The 24841-nt window shown below is 42.2% G+C and overlaps 1 protein-coding gene across 12 annotated transcripts in view; it reads left to right on the top strand.

The window, feature by feature from the left end:
- Positions 1–24195, top strand: part of SHPRH (SNF2 histone linker PHD RING helicase) — a 141002-nt gene extending 116807 nt beyond the window's left edge. For 9 of the 12 annotated variants that reach the window (XM_073337542.1, XM_073337547.1, XM_073337541.1 and 6 more), the window contains 5 exons: positions 7767–7859; positions 8619–8705; positions 10293–10471; positions 15430–15510; positions 23246–24195. In XM_073337542.1, the coding sequence (XP_073193643.1) occupies positions 7767–7859; positions 8619–8705; positions 10293–10471; positions 15430–15510; positions 23246–23342 (537 nt within the window). In that variant the 3' untranslated portion in view covers positions 23343–24195. Of the gene's footprint in view, positions 1–340; positions 2894–7766; positions 7860–8618; positions 8706–10292; positions 10472–15429; positions 15511–16337; positions 17244–23245 lie in introns of those variants that run through there. The other 3 variants (XM_073337549.1, XM_073337550.1, XM_073337551.1) reach the window with 3 other exon arrangements.
- Positions 24196–24841: the final 646 nt, after the last annotated feature.

Genomic DNA, 24841 nt, shown 5'->3' with positions numbered 1-24841 from the left:
AAAAAACTGGGGCAGCAAAGGGACTGAGATATTTTGTACTGTATCCATAGTTTCAACTCTCTTGCTGCTCCGTTCACTCCTTTTAGGTGTCACAGATGTGCCACACACTCAAATCAGCAGGAGAATGAGTTTGCAAAAACTAACAAAAAACATAGAGTAAATAGGAGCTGTGGAAAGAGTGGAACCACAGAGATGAGTGAAGCAATGAAGCAGCAAAATATGTTTTTTTTAGGTGTAAAAATTACCAAATTTCAAGGTATTTGGTGGTGGTAATTTTACAAAATCTCTGTGATACTGTTCATTGAAGGTTTTTATCTTCCTTTGTACTGCTGCTGATCAGTCAAGAATCTGGAAAATATGGTCCCTGTCCTGAAGACTATATAAGGCCTTGAAACTGCAGACATTTACACAAGTGAGTTACTCACTGCCTGATTGGTAAAAGGACTCTAATTTTGTACATCATGACAAATTATGTTAACAAAGAGAGGTATGAGGATGGAATGCAGGAGGACCTATGCAGTAATAAAATCACATGGTTACTCAAGCTGGGTATATAAACACTTTGACCTTTCAGTTGAATTAATATATTTTCTTTGGGCAGTTTTCCTGTTGCAAAGATTGAATTTGGTAGATTTGCTTTTAATTCATTTGTCAGTGTTTGATGTTGTGTGTGAAGAGAGAGCTTCCTAATTATAAGGCTCTCTGTAGTGTAAATGTGTGATTTCTGAAAGTGAAATGGTATGAAGCAGTTCTGTAGCACATCTGCATAAACACTGTACAAAAGGGGAAAATGGTCAACTTACCCACTGTTATTTGTGTTAGTTATTTCCACAGTGCCACTAACTGTGGTGCTGTTGACTAAGCAAAATTGGTCTACACTCATGAGACATTCTATGTTTTTAAGTATTTCTTGTACAAGTAATAGTTCTGAATGGCAGAGTGATGATGATCTTTTTCTGCTTGTGAATGGATGGTGGCAAGAATTATCATCTTTTGGACTTGGGGCTGTAGCTTTATTAACCCTCTAACTGAAAATATCTCTTAAAAGCAGCCTGTCCCTGGAAGCAGTGAAAAGAGGAGAAAACTGTCATAAACCACCTCCCTTTTTTGATTCTCTAGTCCAGAGTGTAACATTTCCTTGACCAACCATGTTTGCATCATACCAAAGCCTGATTAAGGCCAAAGTATTGTGCTGATGAGGCAACTGCTAAATGTTGAGGCAACACTTTGCATAATTACCTGGACCTCCAGGCAAATCCAGCCCTTTCTAGGAAGATTCACTGATACACAGTTCGCAGAAAAGGGGCATCACTCCAACTCCCAACCTCTGTAGGGTCATACCAGTTGTGTTCTCCTATTTATTTTATCCCCTTTCCACCAGCTTCCCAGGGGAATGTAACTCATGCATCCAAGACAAGGTACCACCCAAAGCTGCAGTCCTATGATTCATAGGCAAACTAATTGTACCAAGACACCATAAGTGTCCATACAGTCACTTCCAAGTCCAGAGATGCCCGCAGCATCCTACCCTAATCCCTAGGGCAGCCAATAACTTGAGCAACAAGTTACAGATTCTGCAAGCAGCTAATAAAATCCAGAAGACAAAGGAGAGAGAGAAATTGCGGCTTGCAGCAGTGTGGAGACCAGAGCAGAAAGAAGCCTAATTCTACTTGGGGAATCACCCCATCCTCCTGCAACTCCGTCCCAACACTTGTAAGAAATTCTGAGAATTAACCAATCTCAGATCCCCTAACCAAGGATGGGTACCATTGGCTGGCTGTTGCTAGGGAGCTGCCAACAGTATCATCCAGACCCCCAGCCTCCAACCCCTTTTTAGATATACATTTTTTGAACAGTCTAGTCACACTTCTGGAAACAGGATTCTAGATGGCTGCCAGGTACGTATCAACAGCAAAGGTGTTGGCACCAAAAGTTGTTCACTCCTGTACCCAGAACATAGCACTGAAATCATTATAGAAAATAGTAGCAAAGAAGCTGGCACTGAATACGGAAACCCTTGACAGGTTGAGCATTCACATTGCTACTTGTGAGCTGCCCAGTGCTTGCTCCAGGCACTCACTTAGACTGGAATCACTTCCCCACCAATACTACAAGCAGCAAAACTGCACTAAATTTGACCTGTCAGTATAGCACAGCCAACCATGTGCAAATCAGCATTCAGAAAACAGGTACAGACAAAAATAAAACAATATTTGCCCAGCTGAAACAACTACAGCGTGCACTTGTATAGACACATAACCACTTTTAAGCAATAAAATACCTTTAAAAAACACTGCAACACAATATTAATAATTAAGGAAATACATTTTCTGATTGCCAGGCAAACAGAGCCCGTATGCAAACAAGTAAATGGCATAGAGAACAAAATGAAGAATGAGCAAGAAGTAGAACATAGTTGTGTACTCTTCTGTATTGAGAACATTGTAATTTGTATACATAAGATCATGCATTAAAGTACAGTGAAATGGTCTTGAATGAATGGAAGGTAGACAGACTAGGTAGACAGGATTTGCATTACAGTACGCACTTAGTATGAGTCTCCCCTCGTGCCCTAAGGATAAATTAAAGTTAATTTATGTACTTTTTCCTAGATTGTTCTTAGTTTGCATAGCTGAAGGTAAAAATAGTTTGTTAGTATTCAACTTCACAGTTACAAGTCTCACTGTGACAAATTTAAAATATCCATTAGGTCAATAAAGGTGTAACTTATATATTTGTAATACACATGGTAAAATAATATACTTTGTTTTAGATCTAAGAATCTAAGTGTTTTACAAATATTACTATTTAATATATTTCATCCCCGTGATTTACAGATGTGATGAAATCAAGTAGGGCTGAAATAGTTAAAGGAGCACATTTTAATAACCTACAATAGAGGGTAAAAATGTTACATCTGTATTAGGGCTGTTGAATAATTGCAGTTAACTCATGTAATTAACTCAGAAAAATTAATCTAGATTAATCACATTTTTAATGGCATTGTTAAACAATAGAATACCAATTGACATTTATTACATATTTTTGGACGTTTTTCTACATTTTCAAATATATTAATTTCAATTACAACACAATACAAAGTGTACACTGCTCACTTTAGATTATTATTTTTATTACAAACATTTGCACTGTAAAAAACCAAAGAAACAGTATTTTTCAGTTCACCTCATGTAAGTACTGTAGTTCAATCTCTTTATCATGAAAGTGCAACTTACAAATTTTTTTGGTTACATAACTGCACTCAAAAACAAAACAATGTAAAACTTTAGAGCCTACAAGTCCATTCGGTCCTACTTCTTGTTCAGCCAATTGCTAAGACAGTCGGAGAACACTTCAGTGTCTCTGATCACTCGATTACAGACCTAAAAGTCGCAATATTACAACAAAAAACCTTCAAAAACAGACCCCGAGAGACTGCTGAATTCAAATTAATTTGCAAACTAGACACCATTAAATTAGGCTTGAATAAAGACTGGGAGTGGATGTGTCATTACACAAAGTAAAACTATTTCCCCATATTTGTTTTCCCCCCTACTGTTCCTCACATGTTCTTGTCAACTGCTGGAAATGGCCCACCTTGATTATCACTACAAAAGTTTTTTTTTTCTTTTTCCTCCTGCTGGGAATAGCTCACCTTACCTGATCGCTCTCGTTACAGTGTGTATGATAACACCCATTGTTTCATGTTCTCTGTGTATATAAAATCTCCCTATGTATTTTCCACTGCATGCATCCGATGAAGTGAGCTATAGCTCACAAAAGCTTATGCTCAAATAAATTTGTTAGTCTCTAAGGTGCCACAAGTACTCCTTTTCTTCTTAAGACAGACAAGTTTGTTTACATTTACAGGAGATAATGCTGCCCACTTCTTATTTACAATGTCACCTGAAAGTCAGAACAGGTATTTTCATGTGACTTTTGTCACCGGCATTGCAAGGTATTCACGTGCCAGATATGCTAAACATTCATATGCTCCTTCATGCTTCAGCCATCATTCCAGAGGATATGCTTCCGTACTGATGACGCTCATTAAAAAAAATAATACATTAATTAAATGTGTGACTGAACTCCTTCGGGAAGAATTGTAGGTCTCTGCTTCTGTTTTACCTGCATTCTGCCATATATTTCATGTTATAGTAGTCTCAGATGATGACTCAGCATATGTTTATTTTAAGAACACTTTCACTGCAGATTTGACAAAACGCAAAGAAGGTACCAATGTGAGATTTCTAAAGATAGCCATAGCACTCAACTCAAGGTTTAAAAGTCTGAAGTGCCTTCCAAAATGAAGGACGAGGTGTGGAGCATGCTTTCAGAAGTCTTAAATGAGCAACACTCTGATGCAGAAACTACAGAACCCAAACCACCAAAAAAGAAAATCAACCTTCTGCTGGTGGCATCGGACTCAGATGATGAAAACAAACATGTATCGGTCTGCATTGTGTCGAATTGTTATTGAGCAGAACCCATCATCAGCATGGGGACACGTCCTCTGGAATGGTGATTGAAGCACAAAGGGACATATGAATCTTTAGCACATCTATCATGTAAATATCTTGTGATGCTGACTACAACAGTGCCATGAGAACACCTGTTCTCACGTTCAGATGACATTGTGAACAAAAAGTGGACAGCATTATCTCCTGCAAGTGTAAAGAAACTTACCTGAGCGATTGGCTGAACAAGAAATAGGACCGAATGGACTTGTAGGCTCTGAAGTTTTACATTGTTTTATTTTTGAGTGCAGTTATATTTTTGTACATAATTCTACATTTGTAAGTTCAACTTTCATGATAAAGAGATTGCACTACAGTACTTGTATGAGGTGAATTGAAAAATACTATTCCTTTTGTTTTTACAGTGAAAATATTTATAATAAAAAATAAATATAAAGTGAGCACTGTACAGTTTGTATTCTGTGTTGTAATTGAAATCAATATATTTGAAAATGTAGAAAACATCCAAAAATATTGTTAATAAATGGTATTCTATTAACAGTGTGATTAATCACGATTAATGTTTTTAATTGCGTGATTAATCGCAATTACTTTTTTTAATTGCTTAACAGCTCTAATATGTAAATATTTTAAGTGCCCTCCTTCATTTGCTTCTGTGCACATAACCATATTTCGACTTTTGGCAGTGATAAGTGGAGCTGTGGTCATGTAATTGTAGTTCTGTAATTTCAATAAAAATGCCATGAGAAAATACTCGTTTCATTGCAGTCATGGGACTTGGTATTTTGCCATGATCCTGGTTGAGGTGTTGCTAACTGATTTCTATTTGCTAATTCTTTTTAAAGTGCCTGGGTATTATTATAATAGTTTTGAGACACTACAAATTATTATTTTTTATGGAGCAAAAAGCATTAAATATTAGTGCCGCAACTGAGTGGGGGTTGCAACAGAAGCAGGATTCGTGAATATAAAATCTTACTGGGGACCTAAATTTGCCGAGAGGTAGTATAAGAGAGAGGATGTTAAATCTGGATTTTGAAGATCCTTCATAGGTGGTGTTGCTGAAAACTCTTATGGTATGCGGGAGGAGTCATCACTTTTTGGGAGGGAGGGTGATCACAGCCTGAAATATTTTCATAGGGGGTCCCCCCCCCACAAAAAAAAAAAAGATTGAGAAACCCTGTCATAGACATTTGTGGATCACTGATTGTGCAATAGACTCCCATCTATTTTAGTGAAACTTAACTTTGTGATGACTGAAATTAGTTTATATGCCTCCTGTACAGTATACAAGAAGTTGTTGTCTGACATTTCCAATATAAAGAGAAAACGTTGCATTATCTCCAGACTGAAGTCTATGGAAAATATTCTGATTTGCTGACCTTTTTGTTTATTAATAAATAATTCTAGTTCTTGTCAGAAGTTTCCTTATCTTTCTACAGAAAATGTCAGACTGTTAATTCCTTTGTTCTGAAGAAGGGGAAAGATGCACTTAGTTGCAAGTCTTGGCACCTACTTTCTCTCATTAATTGTGATGGTCACATTTTAGATAATATTGTTAAAAATTGTAATTTCTGAATTTAAAAAAAAAGAGAAAAAAGAAATAAATCAGAGATTGTAATTTTGCTGATATCCAGGCTTCATTTTGTCATTTGATACTGAGAATGCTCTCAGCTACATTGAACTCTCTCTATGAGATGTCAAATTGTATTTTACCTATAGAGAGTGATTTATTAATCAGACTTTTATAGTGTTTACTGGGGCCAAAATCTGTTCAGTCTTCCATACCTTCTCATGAGAGGGGACCTGAGCAAGAATGTCCCCTGTATACTTTCCTCTTGGCTCTGGTGATGGAATCTTTTGGAGTGGCCTACAGAGCAAAATTGTATTTAGGACATTGGAATCAAAGGGGGGTGGAATACCACCATAATTCTTCCTCCACTTGACTTCAGTAGACTGCTATTCTCGTGCTCAGATGCTTTGGTGGATGTGGTCTTAATAAAGTATACACATGTAAGTTCTTATGAAGTTCACTCAGAAACCTTATACCAGTGGAGGATCAAACACAGAAGAAATTCACTGTGTTCTGCCCCTAGTTCTTGGTTTTCAGATGGAGTTTCATGTGTTGGGTTTGATGCTTGTAACATGCCTACGTGACAGACATCTCTTCCTATGCCATACTTCTGCAATTATAATCATCAGAGCACCCAAGCTGGAGATCTCTTCTTTAAATGAAGGGAGAACTTGCTGGCAGGGTGCTCTCCATAATAGCCCTGAACTTCAGATTTTTGTCCCCTCCACTTCATCCAAAATAGCCTGAGTCTTTTGACATTACAACATTTGGGAAAGCCTATCTGTTAGCGTTAAATGAGAGCTGGGATTTGTGAGTACTGTTTACCTCAAATTTTTAATTGCTCAGTTAAGTTTTCAGCTGGTCTTCTGTTGTAATTGTTCTTTAAATGTCTGTTAAAAGCAACAAGGAGCTTTGGATAAGATGCTACATAAATCTTGTTACATAAATCAAAATAAATAAAACAAATAATAGCTAGAACCTTATGTTAAATAACCTTTTTAAAGAATTATTTATTTCAGGGGTGACAGCATACTCATTGCTGTACAAGACACAAACAAAAACAGAGTGAGAGTCTCACTCCCACTCTAGCCAGCCAAGTGTCATATAACGCCTAAAAGCCCTGAATTTGGCCAGGGGAGAATTCACCCCATGTAGGAACTAAGCAAGACTGTCATAGGCTATCCTTCAAGGACCCCCTTGCAAGCCCTCCGAGGCATAGTGGATATGCTGGGGGAGGGCGAGTTGTGTCAGGTACTGGATTTCAGCACAAAGTATTGTGGAGGTTATGGGCAGCACTGCCATCCAGAGGGCTGTCCAAATTACAGCGGGGATCGCTGTAACTCCCAGAACAGTACGTTACTGGGAGGGCACAAAGGCAGCTTAAAGCCATTTTAGCCTACCTTCCCCACCCCTCCCATGCTGCAAGTTCTGAATTTCACCTATAGTTTCTGCCCCGAGAAGAGTACGGTCTAAGAGCAAACTATGGTAAGTACTTCCAACGTTCCTGGTATAATTTTGTAAGGCCCATCCAAAAAAATGGGTACCTGGGTAAGAGAGATTTGCTGATCCCTTTTGAGATCTATAAGACAGAGACCGCACGATATTTAAGAGATGCTAATAGAAAGATCAGTATATAATGTGCATGTGTGATTTTGTTTCCTTCAGTTTTGCTGCATCCTATTGTATGCTGGTGTTTTTCTTTCCCCTTTTCAAAGGGAAGTCACTCCACCAAAGTGGAAGCTGTGGTTCGGACTCTGAAGAAAATCCAGTTTAAAGATCCAGGGGCTAAATCTTTGGTTTTCTCAACGGTATTGATCAACCTTATTTTCTACCTTAAAAGTTACTTTGTGTTCTACAAATTCTTAGATTCCAATAACTGTTTCCAAAGTTCAGTTTAGCTACTAAACTATGTAAGTAGTTTTCAATATCCACTTGATTCTTTGAGCATTGTGAAGGATTCTTCATGTCATTGGGACATTGTTGATAGTACTCATGGTTAATAGATGGAAAGTATTGTATCATAATAACAGCTAGCTCTTATATAGCACTTCTCTTCAGTTGATCTCAAAGCACTTTACAAGGGAGATCAGTATCTTATCCCCCATTTTACAGATGTTCAAAGGGCAAACACTGAAAATTCATATGCAGACGTATTATCAGTTCTACATGTATTTTAACTAGATAGAAAAGATACTGTCAAAGTATTTTTCATAAATTTTAAAACTACATTTCATTGTTGCAAATCTCTTCTGCTCAAACTTATCTTTATTTCTTTACACTAATTTTCTCTCCTCTGGATTCTGTTTGCCCACTTTGAATGCTGGACTGTTTGCTACTTTGTATCTTTAATATTAAGACAATTTTTAAAATATATTGTTCTTGGAGAAAAAATAACACCCCCAAAAAATTGTTTAATGTTAATTTAAGGCATATCATAAGAGGTTCCTTTTATAACTGGGTTATTTATTGGTAAGGTTAAGATATTACAGTCATGTCATATTTTCATGTTCTAGTGTTGTCAGTGCTATTTGTAATACTGACTTGCTTTTATATTGTGTTTTTTCTAGTGGCAAGATGTTTTGGACATAATTTCAAAAGCTCTATATGATAACAACATGGTGTTTGCTCAGATTAATGGAATTAGTAAATTTCAGGTACAGAAAGCTGATTTTGCTGCAAGTCATTTTTTGCGGGAGGGATTGGTGGGGGAATAATTAGCAGAAATTCATTTGACCCTTTCGCCTTGCATATCCTTTCAGAAAATGGAATGAGAATAATAGAACTGATCAAGGCAGAGCATTTGATCTCTGAGCTAATGAACTCTAAAATAATAATTAAAAAACACTATCAAAACCACAAAAATAAGGCATATACTATTTGTTTTTAATAAAGTTTATGTGAATGAAGGGGATGAGATAGATTGGCCACGGTGTTGTGGGGGATGCTTGCGCTGCTGCTGCTCATTTGTCCTTTGGATAAAAGATTTCTGTGTTCAGGGCTGTCAGTTACTAAATTCTCTTTAAAAAGACAAACAAAAAACACCTGATTGTGACATTCTTCTCAGGGAGCCCAGAAGTGTAAGCCAGTGTGTTACCCCTCTGCCTCTGCAAAAGAGAGCTTTGCTGGAGCTTAAATAGTATTTCGTATTTCACCTCCTTGCCAAACCAGTCTGTCCGCCTCTCCAGCAAACTCTTTGAGACTCTGCCAATCTAAACCTTGCCTTGCAGGTAACATTCAGTGAACCCAGAGATGTGTCTCTGTAGGGTCCAGTCCCTCTCACTAGATACTCACAGAAATTACTCAATCCACTGTCTCCAAAGAGACCGTGCGCGCACGCACACACACACCCCCACCAGCCTGATAGTCCAGCTGAAGGCATACTTTTTACCTTGGTACACAACACTGAGATGGTTTATAGTACAACTCCGAGTATGTTTATTAAGCACATAGATTTAAGTGGTACTCGGCCAGAGAAAAAGAGACAGGTATGGTTATAAACAAAACAATACGCTTTCTGGTGACTAAAACTAACTTTAGCAAGTTACAATCTTTGCTTAAGCAGATTTCTCACATCAAGCCTCCAGCATCTCCAGCCCTTTGGGCAGGAGGATCCGCTGTTCACAGAATTAGCAGGTGCTGATCCCTTTGTCCCCTAACTGATGGATAACTAAGGGATTTTCTCCACTTCTTATAGTCTAGTAAACCTTTGAAATGTGTTTCTTTTGAAGTGTACACCCCAGACAGAGGTAATTTCCGACTGATGTGCAGATGCCAAGCTGTCTTCATCCTCTTTCTGTTGGTTTACTTATTTTATTTACCTTAGATACAAATATATTTTCACTGTCTCTAGTTTACTAAGGCATATTGACTCCGGCAGACTGGCAAATCTACATTCCTTTCTCTGGGACAAACCTATTTATCTACTCTACTGAGATTACTTAGTCTACCTTCCCCTCCCCCCGACCATGTTTTAGGAACATATTCCCAGTATACATACCTAACTCTTTACACACTAAATGTACATAGATCACTTAGTAATATTAATGACCAGAAAGTCACCAGCTTTCCTAACAGACCTTACTCGATGCACTTTTGTAGTACAATAATATTGAATACAATTAGTCGATTCAATTTCTTATTCTTTACCTTGGGGTGTCTGGATCCTGATTGTCGTACCTACCCTACAGTCCTTATTCAGGAACAACTCCCACTGAAATGCTAACATGGTGTTTATCTTCTAGGAGAACCTCTCGGCATTTAAATATGATCCCAAGATCAATATTTTGTTGCTACCCCTTCATACTGGTTCCAATGGATTAAACATAATCGAGGCAACTCATGTTCTGCTAGTGGAACCCATTTTGAATCCTGCACATGAACTTCAGGCCATTGGCAGAGTGCATCGTATTGGACAAACAAAGTAAGAATTAAAATAAACGTTGCTTAAAATTGCTGTTCTGTTGCCTTGTCAGTCTAAAATAATACTATGCTCGTATGTGGCAAACTCCTTCTGAGAATCTTTAAGCTGAAGTATGATAGGTATCCCCACTTTACAGATGGATAAACTGAGAAACAAAATGGTTATGGATTAAATCTTCAAATAGAACCTAAATACTTAAGTGACTTAAGCTCTTGCGTTCCATTTTCAAAAGTGACTTAAGCACTAAGTCCCATTGAAAGTCATTGGGACTTAAGTGGCTAAGTGTCTTAGGAACCTACGAAAACTTTGCCCTGCGTGACTTACCTAAGACCACATAGTCAGATCCAGGACTAGAATCTATTGTCTTGACTCCATATCTCAAGCTCTAGCCACTATCATTACAAACTCTCTTTGATTTTGTAGTGGCAGCTTAGGTTAATGATATTTTTCTATTTTATCTGAATGGCAGATAATTCAGAAGAGATCAATATCTTACTAGCTTTTTAACTGCTTTGGTCTCAAGAACCACTTGCCTTACATGTGGAAAAAAAGAAGCATAGCAATATTTTTTTCCTTGTAGGCTTCTCTTCTATTCAGTTTTGCTGTTGTGTTTTAACGCAAACTTCTTAAAGATTCTCTTTTTTTCTAATTAGTGATCTTAATCATTTAACTGTATATTTACACTAATAAAAACAAGCCACTCTGCCAGGGTGTGGCCCTTCTGCATGTTTTCCTGGGAAATGGGTGGGTTGGGCTGGAAAACATAAAAGGCACAATTCTCCCCTTTATTTAGATAGCCACAATTGAGCCTAACTCAGTAAAAAGTGGGTGAAGCACATTTAAGATTTGGGAGAGATTACCACTGACTCAGTTGTAAGCTTCATCTTCCCTGGGAGCTGTGAAAGCACGCTCTCAAACAGTGCAGGGCCTGGATTCTACAGGTCCAAAGGAAGTGAACCAAGAGTCAGAGGTAGATGAATGGAAATGAGGCGCAGTCATTCCCAGCAAAATGCTCCCGAGGGTGCTGTTGGATTTCTGAGTGGAAATCAGCTTTGGAAATGCTGCTGTGAGCTACCCTTCCATACCTGCTTACCCCCCCCTTTTGGGGAGGGAGATAAAGTATATGTTTGGGGGTAGGTCTGGCTCCTGAGGAAGCTAGGTGGTCAGGCTAAGTGGTAGGTGTATTTCAGGAGTGGGTCATATCTGGGAATAGAAATTGTATGGCGGGCCATAAATACTCACAAAATTGGGGTTGCGGTGTGGGAGGGGGTGAGGGCTCCAGGGTGGGGCCAGAAATGAGGAGTTCAGGGTGCAGGAGGAGGCTCTGGCTGGGGGTGCAGGCTCTGGGATGGGGCTGGGGATGAGGAGTTTGAGGTGTAGAAGGGTGCTCTGGGCTGGGACCGAGGGGCTTGGAGGGTGGGAGTGGGATCAGGGCTGGGGCAGAGGGTTGGGGTGCAGGGGAGTGGCTCACGGATGCAGGCTCTGGGCGGGGCTTACCTCAAGTGGCTTCCGGAAGCAGCAGCATGTCCCTTTTCCGGCTCTTATGCAGAGGTGCGGCCAGGCAGCTCTGCTGCATGCTGCCCAGTCTGCAGGCACCATTCCTGCAGCTCCTATTGGCTGCAGTTCCCAGCCAATGGGAGCTGTGGGGGCAGCGCTTGAGGCGGGGGCAGCGTGCAGAGCGGAGCACCCTGGCTGCCCATACACGTAGGAGCCGGAGGGAGGCCATGCCACTGCTTTCCGGGAGCCGCGTGGAGAGCCAGAGCAGGGCAAGCCCCAGATTCCACTCCCCAGCTGGAGCTCAAGGGCCGGATTAAAATGGCTGGTGGGCCGTAGTTTCCTCACCCCTGCTCTATTTGGAGCATAGAGGAAGAGTTGGCCCACCACCTGGGTCTCCTGAAATGAGCATTGTGAGGTTTTCACACTCTCTACTCATGGAATACACCATGCAGTTAAAAAACAAAACATCTTATGAACTACTGAAGTTTCCAGTAGACTCTGTCTCCTGCGGAAGGAGACAGTCTAGCCCAAATCTTTATTGGTCATGTGTTTTTTATTAGGTTAAAAGATACCTACTGATGTTAAGCTTTACATTGATGATCATTGCTTATATTCTGTAACCATTAAAACTATAGGAGAGAGGGTTTAGCACTTTCACTTGTGTAAGCAACCTATGACACCTGTACAACAATACAGTCATTCCTTAAAGGGACACTGTCAACTTAGAAAATAAAAATTACTACTTTCATAAAATGCTACTTCCTGTTATTATGAGAAGTATCTCTCTCAGATTTTTCTGCAGTAGCCATTACTAATTGAAACCACTTAAGATTCCTCTAAACTTTTTTGTTTAACTATAACTGGAAAAATGGATGTCTGTTTAGTTTGTGAAACTGACAATACACAAAGCACTATGAAATGCAATTTCCACTATATAGTCAGTTTTCATTGTTTGTGTGGGGATCTCACACAATGTCGGGGAAAGAGAAATAGTTTTAAAAATAGGAAAATTTAACTGTAAAACTACAGACTGGCAGAGGGACAAAAGGGCCAGGTTTAATATCTAATTTTTGAAATTGGCTAGGTTTTAAATTGACACTTTTCTTTTATATTAGTATCTAAATATCTCAAGCATAGATGATCCATGAATCTGCACAACTTTTAGTATTGCTATTTTGGTGTTGCAAGCCATTGAACCACACCCCTTAAAAGCTCACCTACTTAGATTTCAAAAATTACTAGTAAAACCAAAAAAGCCATACACTAAATAGAAACATAGCTGGACCGAATGTGTTCTGGAATAAAGATAATGTATGTTTTTGTTTGGGGCGGAGGGAGTTGCAGGAGTCGTCATGTGTGAGAGTGAATGCATGAGTAAATGGATATTTGGGTGTGGTGCTAAATATTTTGACTCAGCTGTGGGGATGAAGATCAGATGAATAGCAACAGCCTGCACTGTAATTTCACATGGTGCTGGTACTGACATGTCAAGGCATGGCAGAAAATGAGGCAGCACCAGCAGCAACAATATGTTGTGTTGTACACTTTAATAAAACGATAATGAAAATAAAACTGTAAGGAGCCTTGAGTCAAGAAGAGAACAATGTATAAGTTAAATGTGTAGTAAGGGCCAAATTATGTTGTTTCACCAGCATATATCTGGAGTTATTCCAGATTTAGACCCCTACCCTGCATAGGCATGTGCTTATGCTTCCCTTTCACCCACATGAGTAGTTCTATTGGCTTTTTCTAGTACATTTTACTTTAGGGCTTGAAAGAATCCCATTACTTAAATGGACTTTGAATCAGGTTCTGAGTAGTGTTTAGCGCTTTTCATTTTCTAATATAAATTCCTAATCTGAAAAAAAATGTATTGTCAGAAGGATGTACAGCTATTTTCATAGATATTAACTTTTGATTTTTACTCTGCTCTGTTTCACCCACTCAGGACCTTGAAAATTCTTTTTCTTTTCCTTTAGCTTTGTTGTTCTCCATTTGCCAATCAGATTTTTTTACCCTTTTTTATATGGCACATAAGAAACCGAACAAAATATTTGCTTGTCTTCTGCATTAGCGATGTCAGCACAGCTCTGAAAATGATGTTTAATTAGTCATTACCTGGAGCTCACTTTCTTGGACGGGCTCAAAAGCAACATTGTAGGTCCTATACAAACAATGGACTGAGTTCATTACTGGCCCTCATAAAGGGGGCTCTTCAAGACAACATGCGAGGAGCCTGTCACAATCCCTTTACTCAAGGAAGTTCAGGAGATGCTTCCTCCATGTCCCCATTCCATGTGTACATCACCCCAAAGTGGGCCGGGAGAAGGCAGGACTTTTCTCCCATCCACATACCATGCTAGTCTATGGAGCAGGCCCAACATACAAGGAGGAGCAGGCCACATTCCCTGAAGGGGTGTAGCTGCAGGAGTGGTCCCCCTGTGTGCTGAGGAGTTACCTGGGCTGGATTAATGCATAGGTAAACTGGGCATGTCCCTGGGCCAGGGCCCCCACTTTATTTTATTTATTTATTTTTATTTTATTTTATTTTATTTTATATATATATATATATATATATATATATATATATATATATATATATATATATATATATATATATATATATATATATATTTGCTGATGCAGATTTGCATGCGAACTGAAAGAACTTCACATGATGTTGTACCACTTTGTGCCAGATCACAACATCAATCACTTGGGTTGCCAGTTTTGGTCGGATGTATTTCTGGAGATTTCATCACATGACATAATCTTTAATTAAAGATTAATTTTTAATTCCTGGAGACTCCAGGTCAAACCTGGAGGGTTGGCAATCCTACCAATCACTCCTTTTCTTTTTGTGGATACAGACTAACACAGCTGCTACTCTGAATCAAGTGAATGAAGTTCTTTCAGTTCATGTGCATCCCCACATCAGTGGATGAGTGGGCAGAGATATTCCTCCCACACAGCTGAGGCTCGTTTGCCGTTTCCAAGGAGGGCACTGGGTAAAGAAACTACTTCTCCAACAGGGTAGGGGCCCAGAAGTATATGTTTGATTGGGACCAAGTGATGAGTTAATCTGGCCCTGGGAGTTACAGAAGGAGTCATGTCTCTGAGCTCCCTAAGCAGGGTGTGCACATAATGAACCCTTTTTATTGTTACTAGTAAAAGTGAGAGCAGAATTTTATCCAATGTCTATTAGGGTTTTATTTAATTATTTTGATGATCATTGAGGGCCTGATCTTGCAAAGTAGCTATTTGAGTGGTGGGAGGTGCTGAACACCCTTTACTCTCAGTAGAGGTTGCTCAGCACCTTACAGGATTGGGCCTTTAAAATCCAGAGGACACTTTCAACAAGGTTAAAATAATTTGTAGGGAGGTGAAAATTTGGGCCTAAACTTCTTGCCAGTCCTATGACAATATACCAGTGCTCAATTTTATTTTTTTAACACATGCAGGCCCACCATTGTTCACAGGTTCCTGATAAAAGCAACAATAGAAGAGAGAATGCAGATGATGCTGAAAACTGTAGAGAGAAGGTACTTTTTTTTTTTTGGGCGGGGGGGGGAGCTAAAAAGCATTACTGCACTGAAATGAAAGTCATATTCATACATACACCCTGCATTCACTCTGTTTGTTTAAGAGGTGGTTATGCTGTATTCACTATAGTTGTGAGGTTTTGACTAAAGTCCCAAAATGTTTTCAGCAAAGCTTGAAAAAATTGACACTTTAACCTGGATTTGGTATTCAGTAATTTGAAACAGAAACACAATGTAAATAAGTGCAGTTACTGGCCAGACATTTTAATTAAGAGACCAGATGTCTGGAAGGACATGAACCAGTCAGGTATATGTGTGCTGAATAACCATAAATGTGAGACCAGATTCATGTCTGCAGTACTCCAGTTTTACACTAGTGTAATTGCACAAAAATCAGTGAAATTACACTATCATAAAACTGGACTAATGCAATGGTGAACTAGACCTAAGGTGTATGGGGTTTTGCTATTAATAATGTTGTTTAAGCATTGGACAATTATTTGAATTTTTACATGCAAAAAGATTAGAATGGTACAAATGTGTACCAGGTTATGCTTTAAAAGCTGGCATTTGGACAAATCTTGTATTGGCTAGATAACAAACCGATGTGATGTGGATGTTACATTTCTGGTATACACTAGACTCTTCTTTTTTTGGGGGGGGGGAAAAAACCCTTACTAGCCAGGCATTTTAATTATCTCTAATGGTAAGAGACTGATGTAAACCCTGAAGCATGAGATTTAATATTCCTTCCCAAATGTTTGCTGTTAATCATGTTGTTTAACCATTGGACAAATTATTTGAATTTTTACATGCGAAAACATTAGAATGGTACAGATGTGGAAAACTGATACTTACAAAGATAAGGATGATGCCCTACCCCTCATACCCTTACCCCTGCAAACAAATACAAGGTGAGAATTTCTAGTCGTACAGCATAGTGATAGTCAAAAGTTATGAAAAAATAAACCCTTTAACTGCACAGTTCCCTCCATTTAGTTCACAGAACCAAGCTTATGTGACTAGAAGAACTGCAGATCCAATATAGCTGCAGAGGAGCAAAACTACTGTATTATGCTGCTTGCCCAAACAACAAAATCACCAGATGAGTTCAGATTCCAGTCTTTTTATTACTTGTGGTAGTTTGGGAGGATGTACAAAGCAGGGTTTACATCAGTCTCTTACTATTAGAGATCAGGATCTCATGCTAGGGACAGATTATTCCACCTTCTTCTGAAGCATGTGGTTACTGGTCACTGTCAGACAGGGTCCTGGACTAGATGGAATTTGGGTCTGATCCAGTATGGCAATTCTTGTGCTCTTAATCTGAGTTGTAGTGAATAATATGAACAACAAAATACCTGATCAAACTACTTTAATTGCTTTGTCTTTAAAATTGCCTAGTGAGAAGACCTCATGCGATTCATAGAATCATAGAATATCAGGGTTGGAAGGGACCTCAGGAGGTCATCTAGTCCAACCCCCTGCTCAAAGCAGGACCAGTCCCCAACTAAATCTTCTGTAAGATAGTCTCCACATAATGAACAGGATGGTTCATACTGCTTTGGTTGAGCATGGTAATAACCATACCCTTCCTTAAAGAGACAAGATGGGTGAGGTAATATGTTTCATTGGATCAACTTCTGCTGGTGAGAGATGCAAGCTAATGAGCCTCACAGAGCTCCTCTTCTGGTCCTTCTGGAAGGTATTCTGGGACAAGTGTCACAGCTAAATGCAAGGTGACGCAGATTGTTTAGCACAAATTCTAAGGAACCATTCAAGGTGGAGTGGCCCATTAACAACTCTGCAGTCCTAGGACAAAAAGAGGGAGTTAGTGGGTTACAGATTGTTGTAATAAGCCGTAAATCCAGTGTCTCTGTTCCTAGACATGAAAAATCATGGAGTGAGAGTTATGAATTTAAACTCCCAGGCAGGGGCGGCGAGTTGTATGGGCCCCTGGTGGCCGGGCTCCAGCAATAGTCAGGGCCCGGGGGCCCAGCTCCACCAATGTTCGGGGCCGGGTCTCTCCCTCGGCCACACCTGCCACCCCCTGCACCTCCCCCAAGTGTCCCCCAGCCTCCACTTGCTGCCCCTGCGCACCTCCCTGGCCCCCCAGTGTGTCCCTGCAGCTCCACCCTGCCTCTGTTCTCCTGGCTCCCGGCATCAACTGCCGCCACAGGGTCCTAGTGCCCCCCGCCCCACTAGTGCCAGGGCAGGCTGCCCTTACCCTCCCCTTCCGCCTCGGACCCTTCTCTTTTCCAGCGGGACCCTCCTCCAGCACAGCCTTCCCCCTCCCCCCCGTCACCACTCCTGCCCCCCGCTGGGCAAGGAGCAGCCCCATCCCTCACCCCCAGTGAGGCTACAGCAGGAGAGGAGGTGCACATGTGATGGCGGCAGCCCCCCTTTCCCCCCTGCCCAGAGCACCCACCACAAGGGAGGTGAGGGGGCTTATTGGACCTGAGAGGGGCCCTAGGAGCATGTGCAGTGACAGTGGTGTGAAATGAGTATGCTGCCGGGGGCGGAGAGACGGGGAGGGAGGGGGAGGGAGAGGGGGCCCCTCCCCCAGAGCTCACTGCTGCCAGTGGGAAGAGGGCTTGGGGGCAGTCCTCCTCTCTGGCCGCAGCTCCAGGGCACCTGCCTGCACCCCAAACTCATCCCCAGCCCTGCCCCACCTCAGAACCTGCACCCCCAGCCAGAGCCCACCCACTCCCTGCACCCCAACCCTCTGCCCTAGCCCTGAGCCTCTCCAACACCCCAAACCCCTCATCCCCAGCCTCAGACAGAGCCCTCACTCCCCACACACTCCTTCCCTCTGCCCTAGCCTTGAGCCCTTCCCACACCCCAAACCCTCCATCCCCCCGCACCCTAACCCTCTGCCCCAGCCCTGAGCCCCCTCCTGCATCATGAACCCCTCATCTCCAGCCCTCACCCCACACTCCAACCCTCTGCCCTAGCCCTGAGCCCCCCACACCCCAAACTCCTCATCCCCAGCCACACCCCAAGCCCCTCACCCCCTCATGCACACCCACCCCCTGCCCCAGCCTGCACCCAAACTCCCTCCCAGAGCCTTCACCCCCACCCCTTTCCCACACACCCTATCCTACCCCCAAAACTCCCTCCCAGAGCCTGCACCCCAGCCCTGCATACTCCCTCCCAGAGCCTGCACCCCCCACCCCTTGCCCCAGCCCAGAGCCTACACCCAAACTCCGTCCCAGAGCCTGCATCCCTCACCCCCTCCTGCATCCCTGACCCAGCCGGCGGCCTGCACCCAGCACCACCAACATTTCTACAAACCTGCCACCCCTGCTCCCAGGTTAATCTTTTGAAAGTGTTGTGCAGGTTTTCTTTGAGGAGGAGGATTGATGAGTCAGATATAGTGATCACTTTGTGAAAAGCATTCACCAAATGGTTCTCATGGGAGACTTTAATCACCCTGATATCTGCTGGGAGAGCAATACAGTGGTGCACGGACAATACGGGAAGTTTTTGGAAAGGGTAGGGGACAATTTCCTGGTGCAAGTGCTGGAGGAACCAACTAGGGGCAGAGCTCTTCTTGACCTGCTCACAAACAGGGAAGAATTAGTAGGGGAAGCAAAAGTGGATGGGAATCTGGGAGGCAGTGACCATGAGATAGTCAAGTTCAGGATCCTGACACAAGGAGAGCAGCAAAATACGGACCCTGGACTTCAGAAAAGCAGACTTTGATTCCCTCAGGGAACTGATGGGCAGGATCCCCTGGGAGAATAACATGAGGGGGAAAGGAGTCCAGGAGAGCTGGCTGTATTTTAAAGAATCCTTATTGAGGTTACAGGAACAAACCATCCCGATATGTAGAAAGAAAAGTAAATATGGCAGGCGACCAGCTTGGCTTAACAGTGAAATCCTTGCTGATCTTAAACACAAAAAAGAAGCTTACAAGAAGTGGAAGATTGGACAAATGACCAGGGAAGAGTATAAAAATATTGCTCGGGCATGCAGGAGTGAAATCGGGAAGGCCAAATCACACCTGGAGTTGCAGCTAGCAAGAGATGTTACGAGTAACAAGAAGGGTTTCTTCAGGTATGTTAGCAACAAGAAGAAAGTCAAAGAAAGTGTGGGCCCCTTACTGAATGAGGGAGGCAACCTAGTGACAGCAGATGTGGAAAAAGCTAATTTACCCAATGCTTTTTTTGCCTCTGTCTTCACGAACAAGGTCAGCTCCCAGACTACTGCACTGGGCAGCACAGCATGGGGAGGAGGTGACCAGCCCTCTGTGGAGAAAGAAGTGGTTCGGAACTATTTAGAAAAGCTGGACGAGCACAAGTCCATGGGGCCGGATGCGCTGCATCCGAGAGTGCTAAAGCAGTTGGCGGATGTGATTGCAGAGCCATTGGCCATTATCTTTGAAAACTCATGGCGATCGGGGGAGGTCCCGGATGACTGGAAAAAGGCTACTGTTATGCCCATCTTTAAAAACAGGAAGGAGGAGGATCCTGGGAACTACAGGTCAGTCAGCCTCACCTCAGTCCCTGGAAAAATCATGGAGCAAGTCCTCAAGGAATCTATTCTGAAGCACTTAGAGGAGAGGAAAGTGATCAGGAACAGTCAGCATGGATTCACCAAGGGCAAGTCATGCCTAAATAATCTAATTGCCTTCTATGACAAGATAACTGGCTCTGTGGATGAGGTATCAAGTGGAGTGCCCCAAGGGTCAGTCCTCAGGCCAGTTTTCTTCAATATCTTCATTAATAATCTGGAGGACGGTGTGGATTGCACCCTCAGCAAGTTTGCAGATGACACTAAACTGGGAGGAGAGGTAGATATGCTGGGGGGTAGGGATAGGATACAGAGGGCCCTAGACAAATTAGAGGATTGGGCCAAAAGAAATCTGATGAGGTTCAACAAGGACAAGTGCAGAGTCCGGCACTTAGGACAGAAGAATCCCATGCACTGCCACAGACTAGGGACCAAATGGCTAGGCAGCCGTTCTGCAGAAAAGGACCTAGGGGTTACAGTGGACGAGAAGCTGGATATGAGTCAACAGTGTGTCCTTGTTGCCAAGAAGGCCAATGGCATTTTGGGCTGTATAAGTAGGGACATTGCCAGCAGATCGAGGGATGTGATCGTTCCCCTCTATTCGACAGGGCTCATCTGGAGGACTGTGTCCAGTTTTGGGCCCCACACTACAAGAAGGATGTGGAAAAATTGGAAAACATCTAGCGGGGGGCAACAAAAATGATTAGGGGACTGGAATACATGAGTTATGAGAGGCTGAGGGAACTGGGATTGTTTAGTCTGTGGAAGAGAATAATGAGGGGGGATTTGATAGCTGCTTTCAACTACCTGAAAGGGGGTTCCAAAGAGGATGGATCTAGACTGTTCTCAGTGGTAGCAGAAGACAGAACGAGGAGTAATGGTCTCAAGTTGCAGTGGGGGAGGTTTAGGTTGGATGTTGTGAAAAAGTTTTTCACTAGGAGGGTGGTGAAGCACTGGAATGCGCTACCTAGGGAGGTGGTGGAATCTCCTTCCTTAGAAGTTTTTAAGGTCAGGCTTGACAAAGCCCTGGCTGGGATGATTTAGTTGGGGATTGGTCCTGCTTTGAGCAGGGGGTTGGACTAGATGACCTTCTGGGGTCCTTCCAACCCTGATATTCTATGATTCTATGATAGGGTGTTTTTGTTTTTTATCGTTTTCCTGTGTGAGTTAATTTGAGAGTCTAGTGATTGTCTGGTTTCACCCACATGGTTGCTATTGGAGCGTTTAGTGGACTGGATGAGGTATACCCAGGGCCATCCCTACCCACACACAAACTACACAGCTGCGTAGGGCACTAGGAAATTTGGGGCACCAAATTGCCCCAAATTTCATGGTGCTCTATGCAGCTGTGTGCTGTGGCCAGCCCAATCCTCCCCAGGCAGCTGAGCCAGTCCCTCATGGGCTGTGCACAGCAGGGCCCAGGAAAGCTGCTACTGCCCCCGCTCCACCCCTTCCCCCACCCATATCCCGTCCCCTGAGCTATGCATCCTGGGGGACTGCAGCAGGGGTCAGGGTCAGGCACTCAACGGGTGGCGGGAAGTGGAATGACCCGGCCCCAGCCCGCTATGCTATGCCAGCTCCCAGCTGCTCTGCCGGTGAGTGCTACGGGGGTGGTTTCTCCCCTTCCCCCAAGCCTGGGAGCAGAGCGGAGCAGGCTGGGGCCAGATTGCTCCACTTCCCACCACCCCATGAGTGTGGGGGTGGGCCCGACCCCTGCTGCCTTCCTGCACGGGCTGCTCCTGCCTCCCAAAGCCCTTGGGTGCAGCCCCACCCCCTCCTGTGCAGAGGCCTGGGACCCCTCTCCCCCTCGGAGGCCCAGGGCTGGTTCCACCACAGGGGGGGTGCGTAGGGCACCATAATCTCTAGGGACAGCACTGGGTATACCACATGTTGTGATAGGCACGTGTAAGATCCATGGATCTTGAAATGTGTTGATCATTACAGCAGTGGAGATATGTCTGCAGGTTTTGCATCTGTTGTCTGGCAGTTGGTGTGTCCTGATCTGTGGGAAGCTTGCTTCTGATGATGAGCTTGGAGAGGTTGGGGGGTTGTATGAAGGCCAGAAGTGAGGGTTCAGGAAAGATTTCTTTTAGGATTGGGTCCCCATTGAGTATAGGTTGTAGTTGTTTGATACCCCATATGGGTTCCAGTGTAGGGTGGTCTGTGACACCTAGGGGCATGCAGCCGGAGGGAGGTTTATTTCTGTATTGAAGCAGGGTCTCAGGGTATTTGTGTGGCCCGTTCCATGATGGTCTGCTACTCTGGTGGAGTGTCCTTTTTTGGTGAAGGCAGTTCTGAGTATTAAGATATATATCCCAGACCTTCTTCTGGGAGCCTATTCTGTGGTATCTGAGTGCCTGGCTGTAGATAACAGATTTGTTGGTGTGTTTGGGGTGGATACTGGAATTTTGAAAGTAGGCGTGATCTCCTCTTTCTTGTATATGGTTATCTGTAGGGATCCATTGTTGAAACTGATTGTGGAGTTTAATGGATTGGGATTGGTTGTTGAAATTGTGGTGGAAGTCTATGAGGGGAGTTTAAGCCATCTGTCCAGAGGAAGAAACTATCATCAGTGTGTTTGAGGTATATCATTGGTTTTGTGGTGCATTTGTCTTCTTCAAGGTGGCCCATGAAGAGGTTGGCATATAGCTATTCCCATGGTTTGGACAAAGTGTTTGTTGTTGAATGTAAAATTGTTACGGGAGAGGATGAAATGGATAAGTTTGTCCGCGTATTTGGGATGGATATCTGAGGGCTGTCCATTGTTTTGTAAATATTTGACGCAGGCATCATTGTGGTCTGTAACCTACTAACTCCCTCTTTTTGTCCTATCACTGCAGAGCAGTTAATAGGCCACTCTGCCTAAAATGGTCCTTTAAAATATGTACTAACTACTTATGCTGAACAATCTGTTCCACCTTGCGTTTAGATGTGATGTTCAGAGTACTTTTCCCAGACCTGAAGGAGAGCTCTGTGTGGTTCGAAAGCTTCTCTCTCACCAATAGAAGTTGGTCCAGTAAAAGATAATACCTCCCCCATCTTGTGTCTCAAATATCTTGGGACCAACACAGCTACAACTACACTGTATACATACCCTTCCTTGTCATCTTCCTTTGTGATGTTCACTGTAGTATAAATTTTAGACAATCTACAACTGCATGTTCTTTCTTTATTGTGCAGAGTCTGTTCTCTAACTCTCATGTGCAAATTTTCCCTACAGCCACACCAGCTCTTCCATGAAACAGTCAGAAGCCTCAGTGTTGACAGTGGCTGATCTGGCAGACCTTTTCACAGAAGAAACTGAAGAACTTGAGTGAAACAACTTTGATTTGACGCAGTGAAATCAGAAGGGACACGTCTTAGTAATAGCATCTGTATTAAATCAGTTGATTTATTTAAATCAGTTGTCATAAATTCCTGTAGATATCAAACACCCTTCTTCTGTTAGGATTGCTAGAATTAGTAAGGGTTTTAATTGTTTTCATTTGATTCTGTGGCTATGTCCTTATCAGCATGTTTTCTGATAGCACTGGAGAGATATTGCACTTTGCACACGATACAAAACAATGGATTTTATTTCCAAAGGACATTTGAGCTGGACTTTTGAGGGTAAAATCTTGGCCCCAGTTAACAGGAGTTTTGCCACCGTCTTCAATGGCGCCAGGATTTCACTCCGAGTAAAGCTTCACTCCGAGTAAAGCTTCACTTTGGGGGAAGGGAAAGTGGAATCAGAGAAACTGAACAGAGTATTTTGCTTCTCAGTTTTTTACTCTACAAAGCTTTATTGAGAATGAATACCCTCATAGAAAGGGCTCTAGGGTTCTCAGCATTTAACTCTCAAGGATTGCACCTCTTATTGTTAACACTTAAACTCTTTACTAACCAGTTGGGTATTCATAATGCCCTTTTTAGGTATTCGTGTAGATTATGTAACACAACAGAAGTTTCATTGCAAGTTAGATTTCGTGTTCACTTACTGCAGTGTTATCTTGATAAATTATGCCTTTTATATGTATATTGGTCTTGAAATAACAGTAAAAAGCTGAATCAGTTGTACACATTTTAAAAAATTCTTGAAGCCATGACTACTTTACTGCTTTGCTGTAAGAATGTGGGTTCCTTTGTTATAGAATTTAAAAAGAAAATAAGCTACCCATCATTTTATACTCATTTGGTGTCTGTGTGTTTTTCTCTTTCCCCATTCACTTCTTTGCTGAAATGGTGGGCTTCTCTGCACAGTGCGCCAGAAGGGTGTGATTTGTAACGCACGCTAACATGTTGTTGTGCTCTAACTGGCCTGTATAGACCCTTCTGGCATGGTCTAAAAGGTACCTCATCTTGTGGACTACGTTAATGTGAACTAGGTACCTTTTAGAGCACACCTGCAGGATCTGCATGGGGCAGTTCACACATACTCCTTTCCAACACTTTCCTTATGCCCTTCAGAACAACTCGCACCAAGTTAATGCTCCCTGTGTCTGCATTATTTCTTCCAGGATCATTGTTTTGTCTGCAAATGTACAAAAATTTTCCTTAATTGGGCTTTCACTCCATACAGCTGTTTTTTAGAGAAAGTACACTGTTATTTTCTCCAATACAAATGTTGTGATAAACTAGAGGAGAAACTTTTTGGGTGGACTGAACAATATGATAAAGTTTGAGCTCAAAATTTACATTCCCTTAAATTGTGGTAAGGACGTGAACAGAAGAGTCTGAAAAATATGATTAACTAGAATATTCTATTTCTGAATTTTAATCAGAACGCTTGTTGCTTGAAATACAAGAGCTTCTTTAGTTTTATACATGCTGACACACT

Source organism: Lepidochelys kempii, chromosome 3 (assembly GCF_965140265.1).
Source record: "Lepidochelys kempii isolate rLepKem1 chromosome 3, rLepKem1.hap2, whole genome shotgun sequence".
NCBI classification, from domain to species: domain Eukaryota; kingdom Metazoa; phylum Chordata; order Testudines; family Cheloniidae; genus Lepidochelys; species Lepidochelys kempii.
Note: the sequence above shows the minus strand (reverse complement) of the source record. Positions and strands in the feature narration are given on the sequence as shown.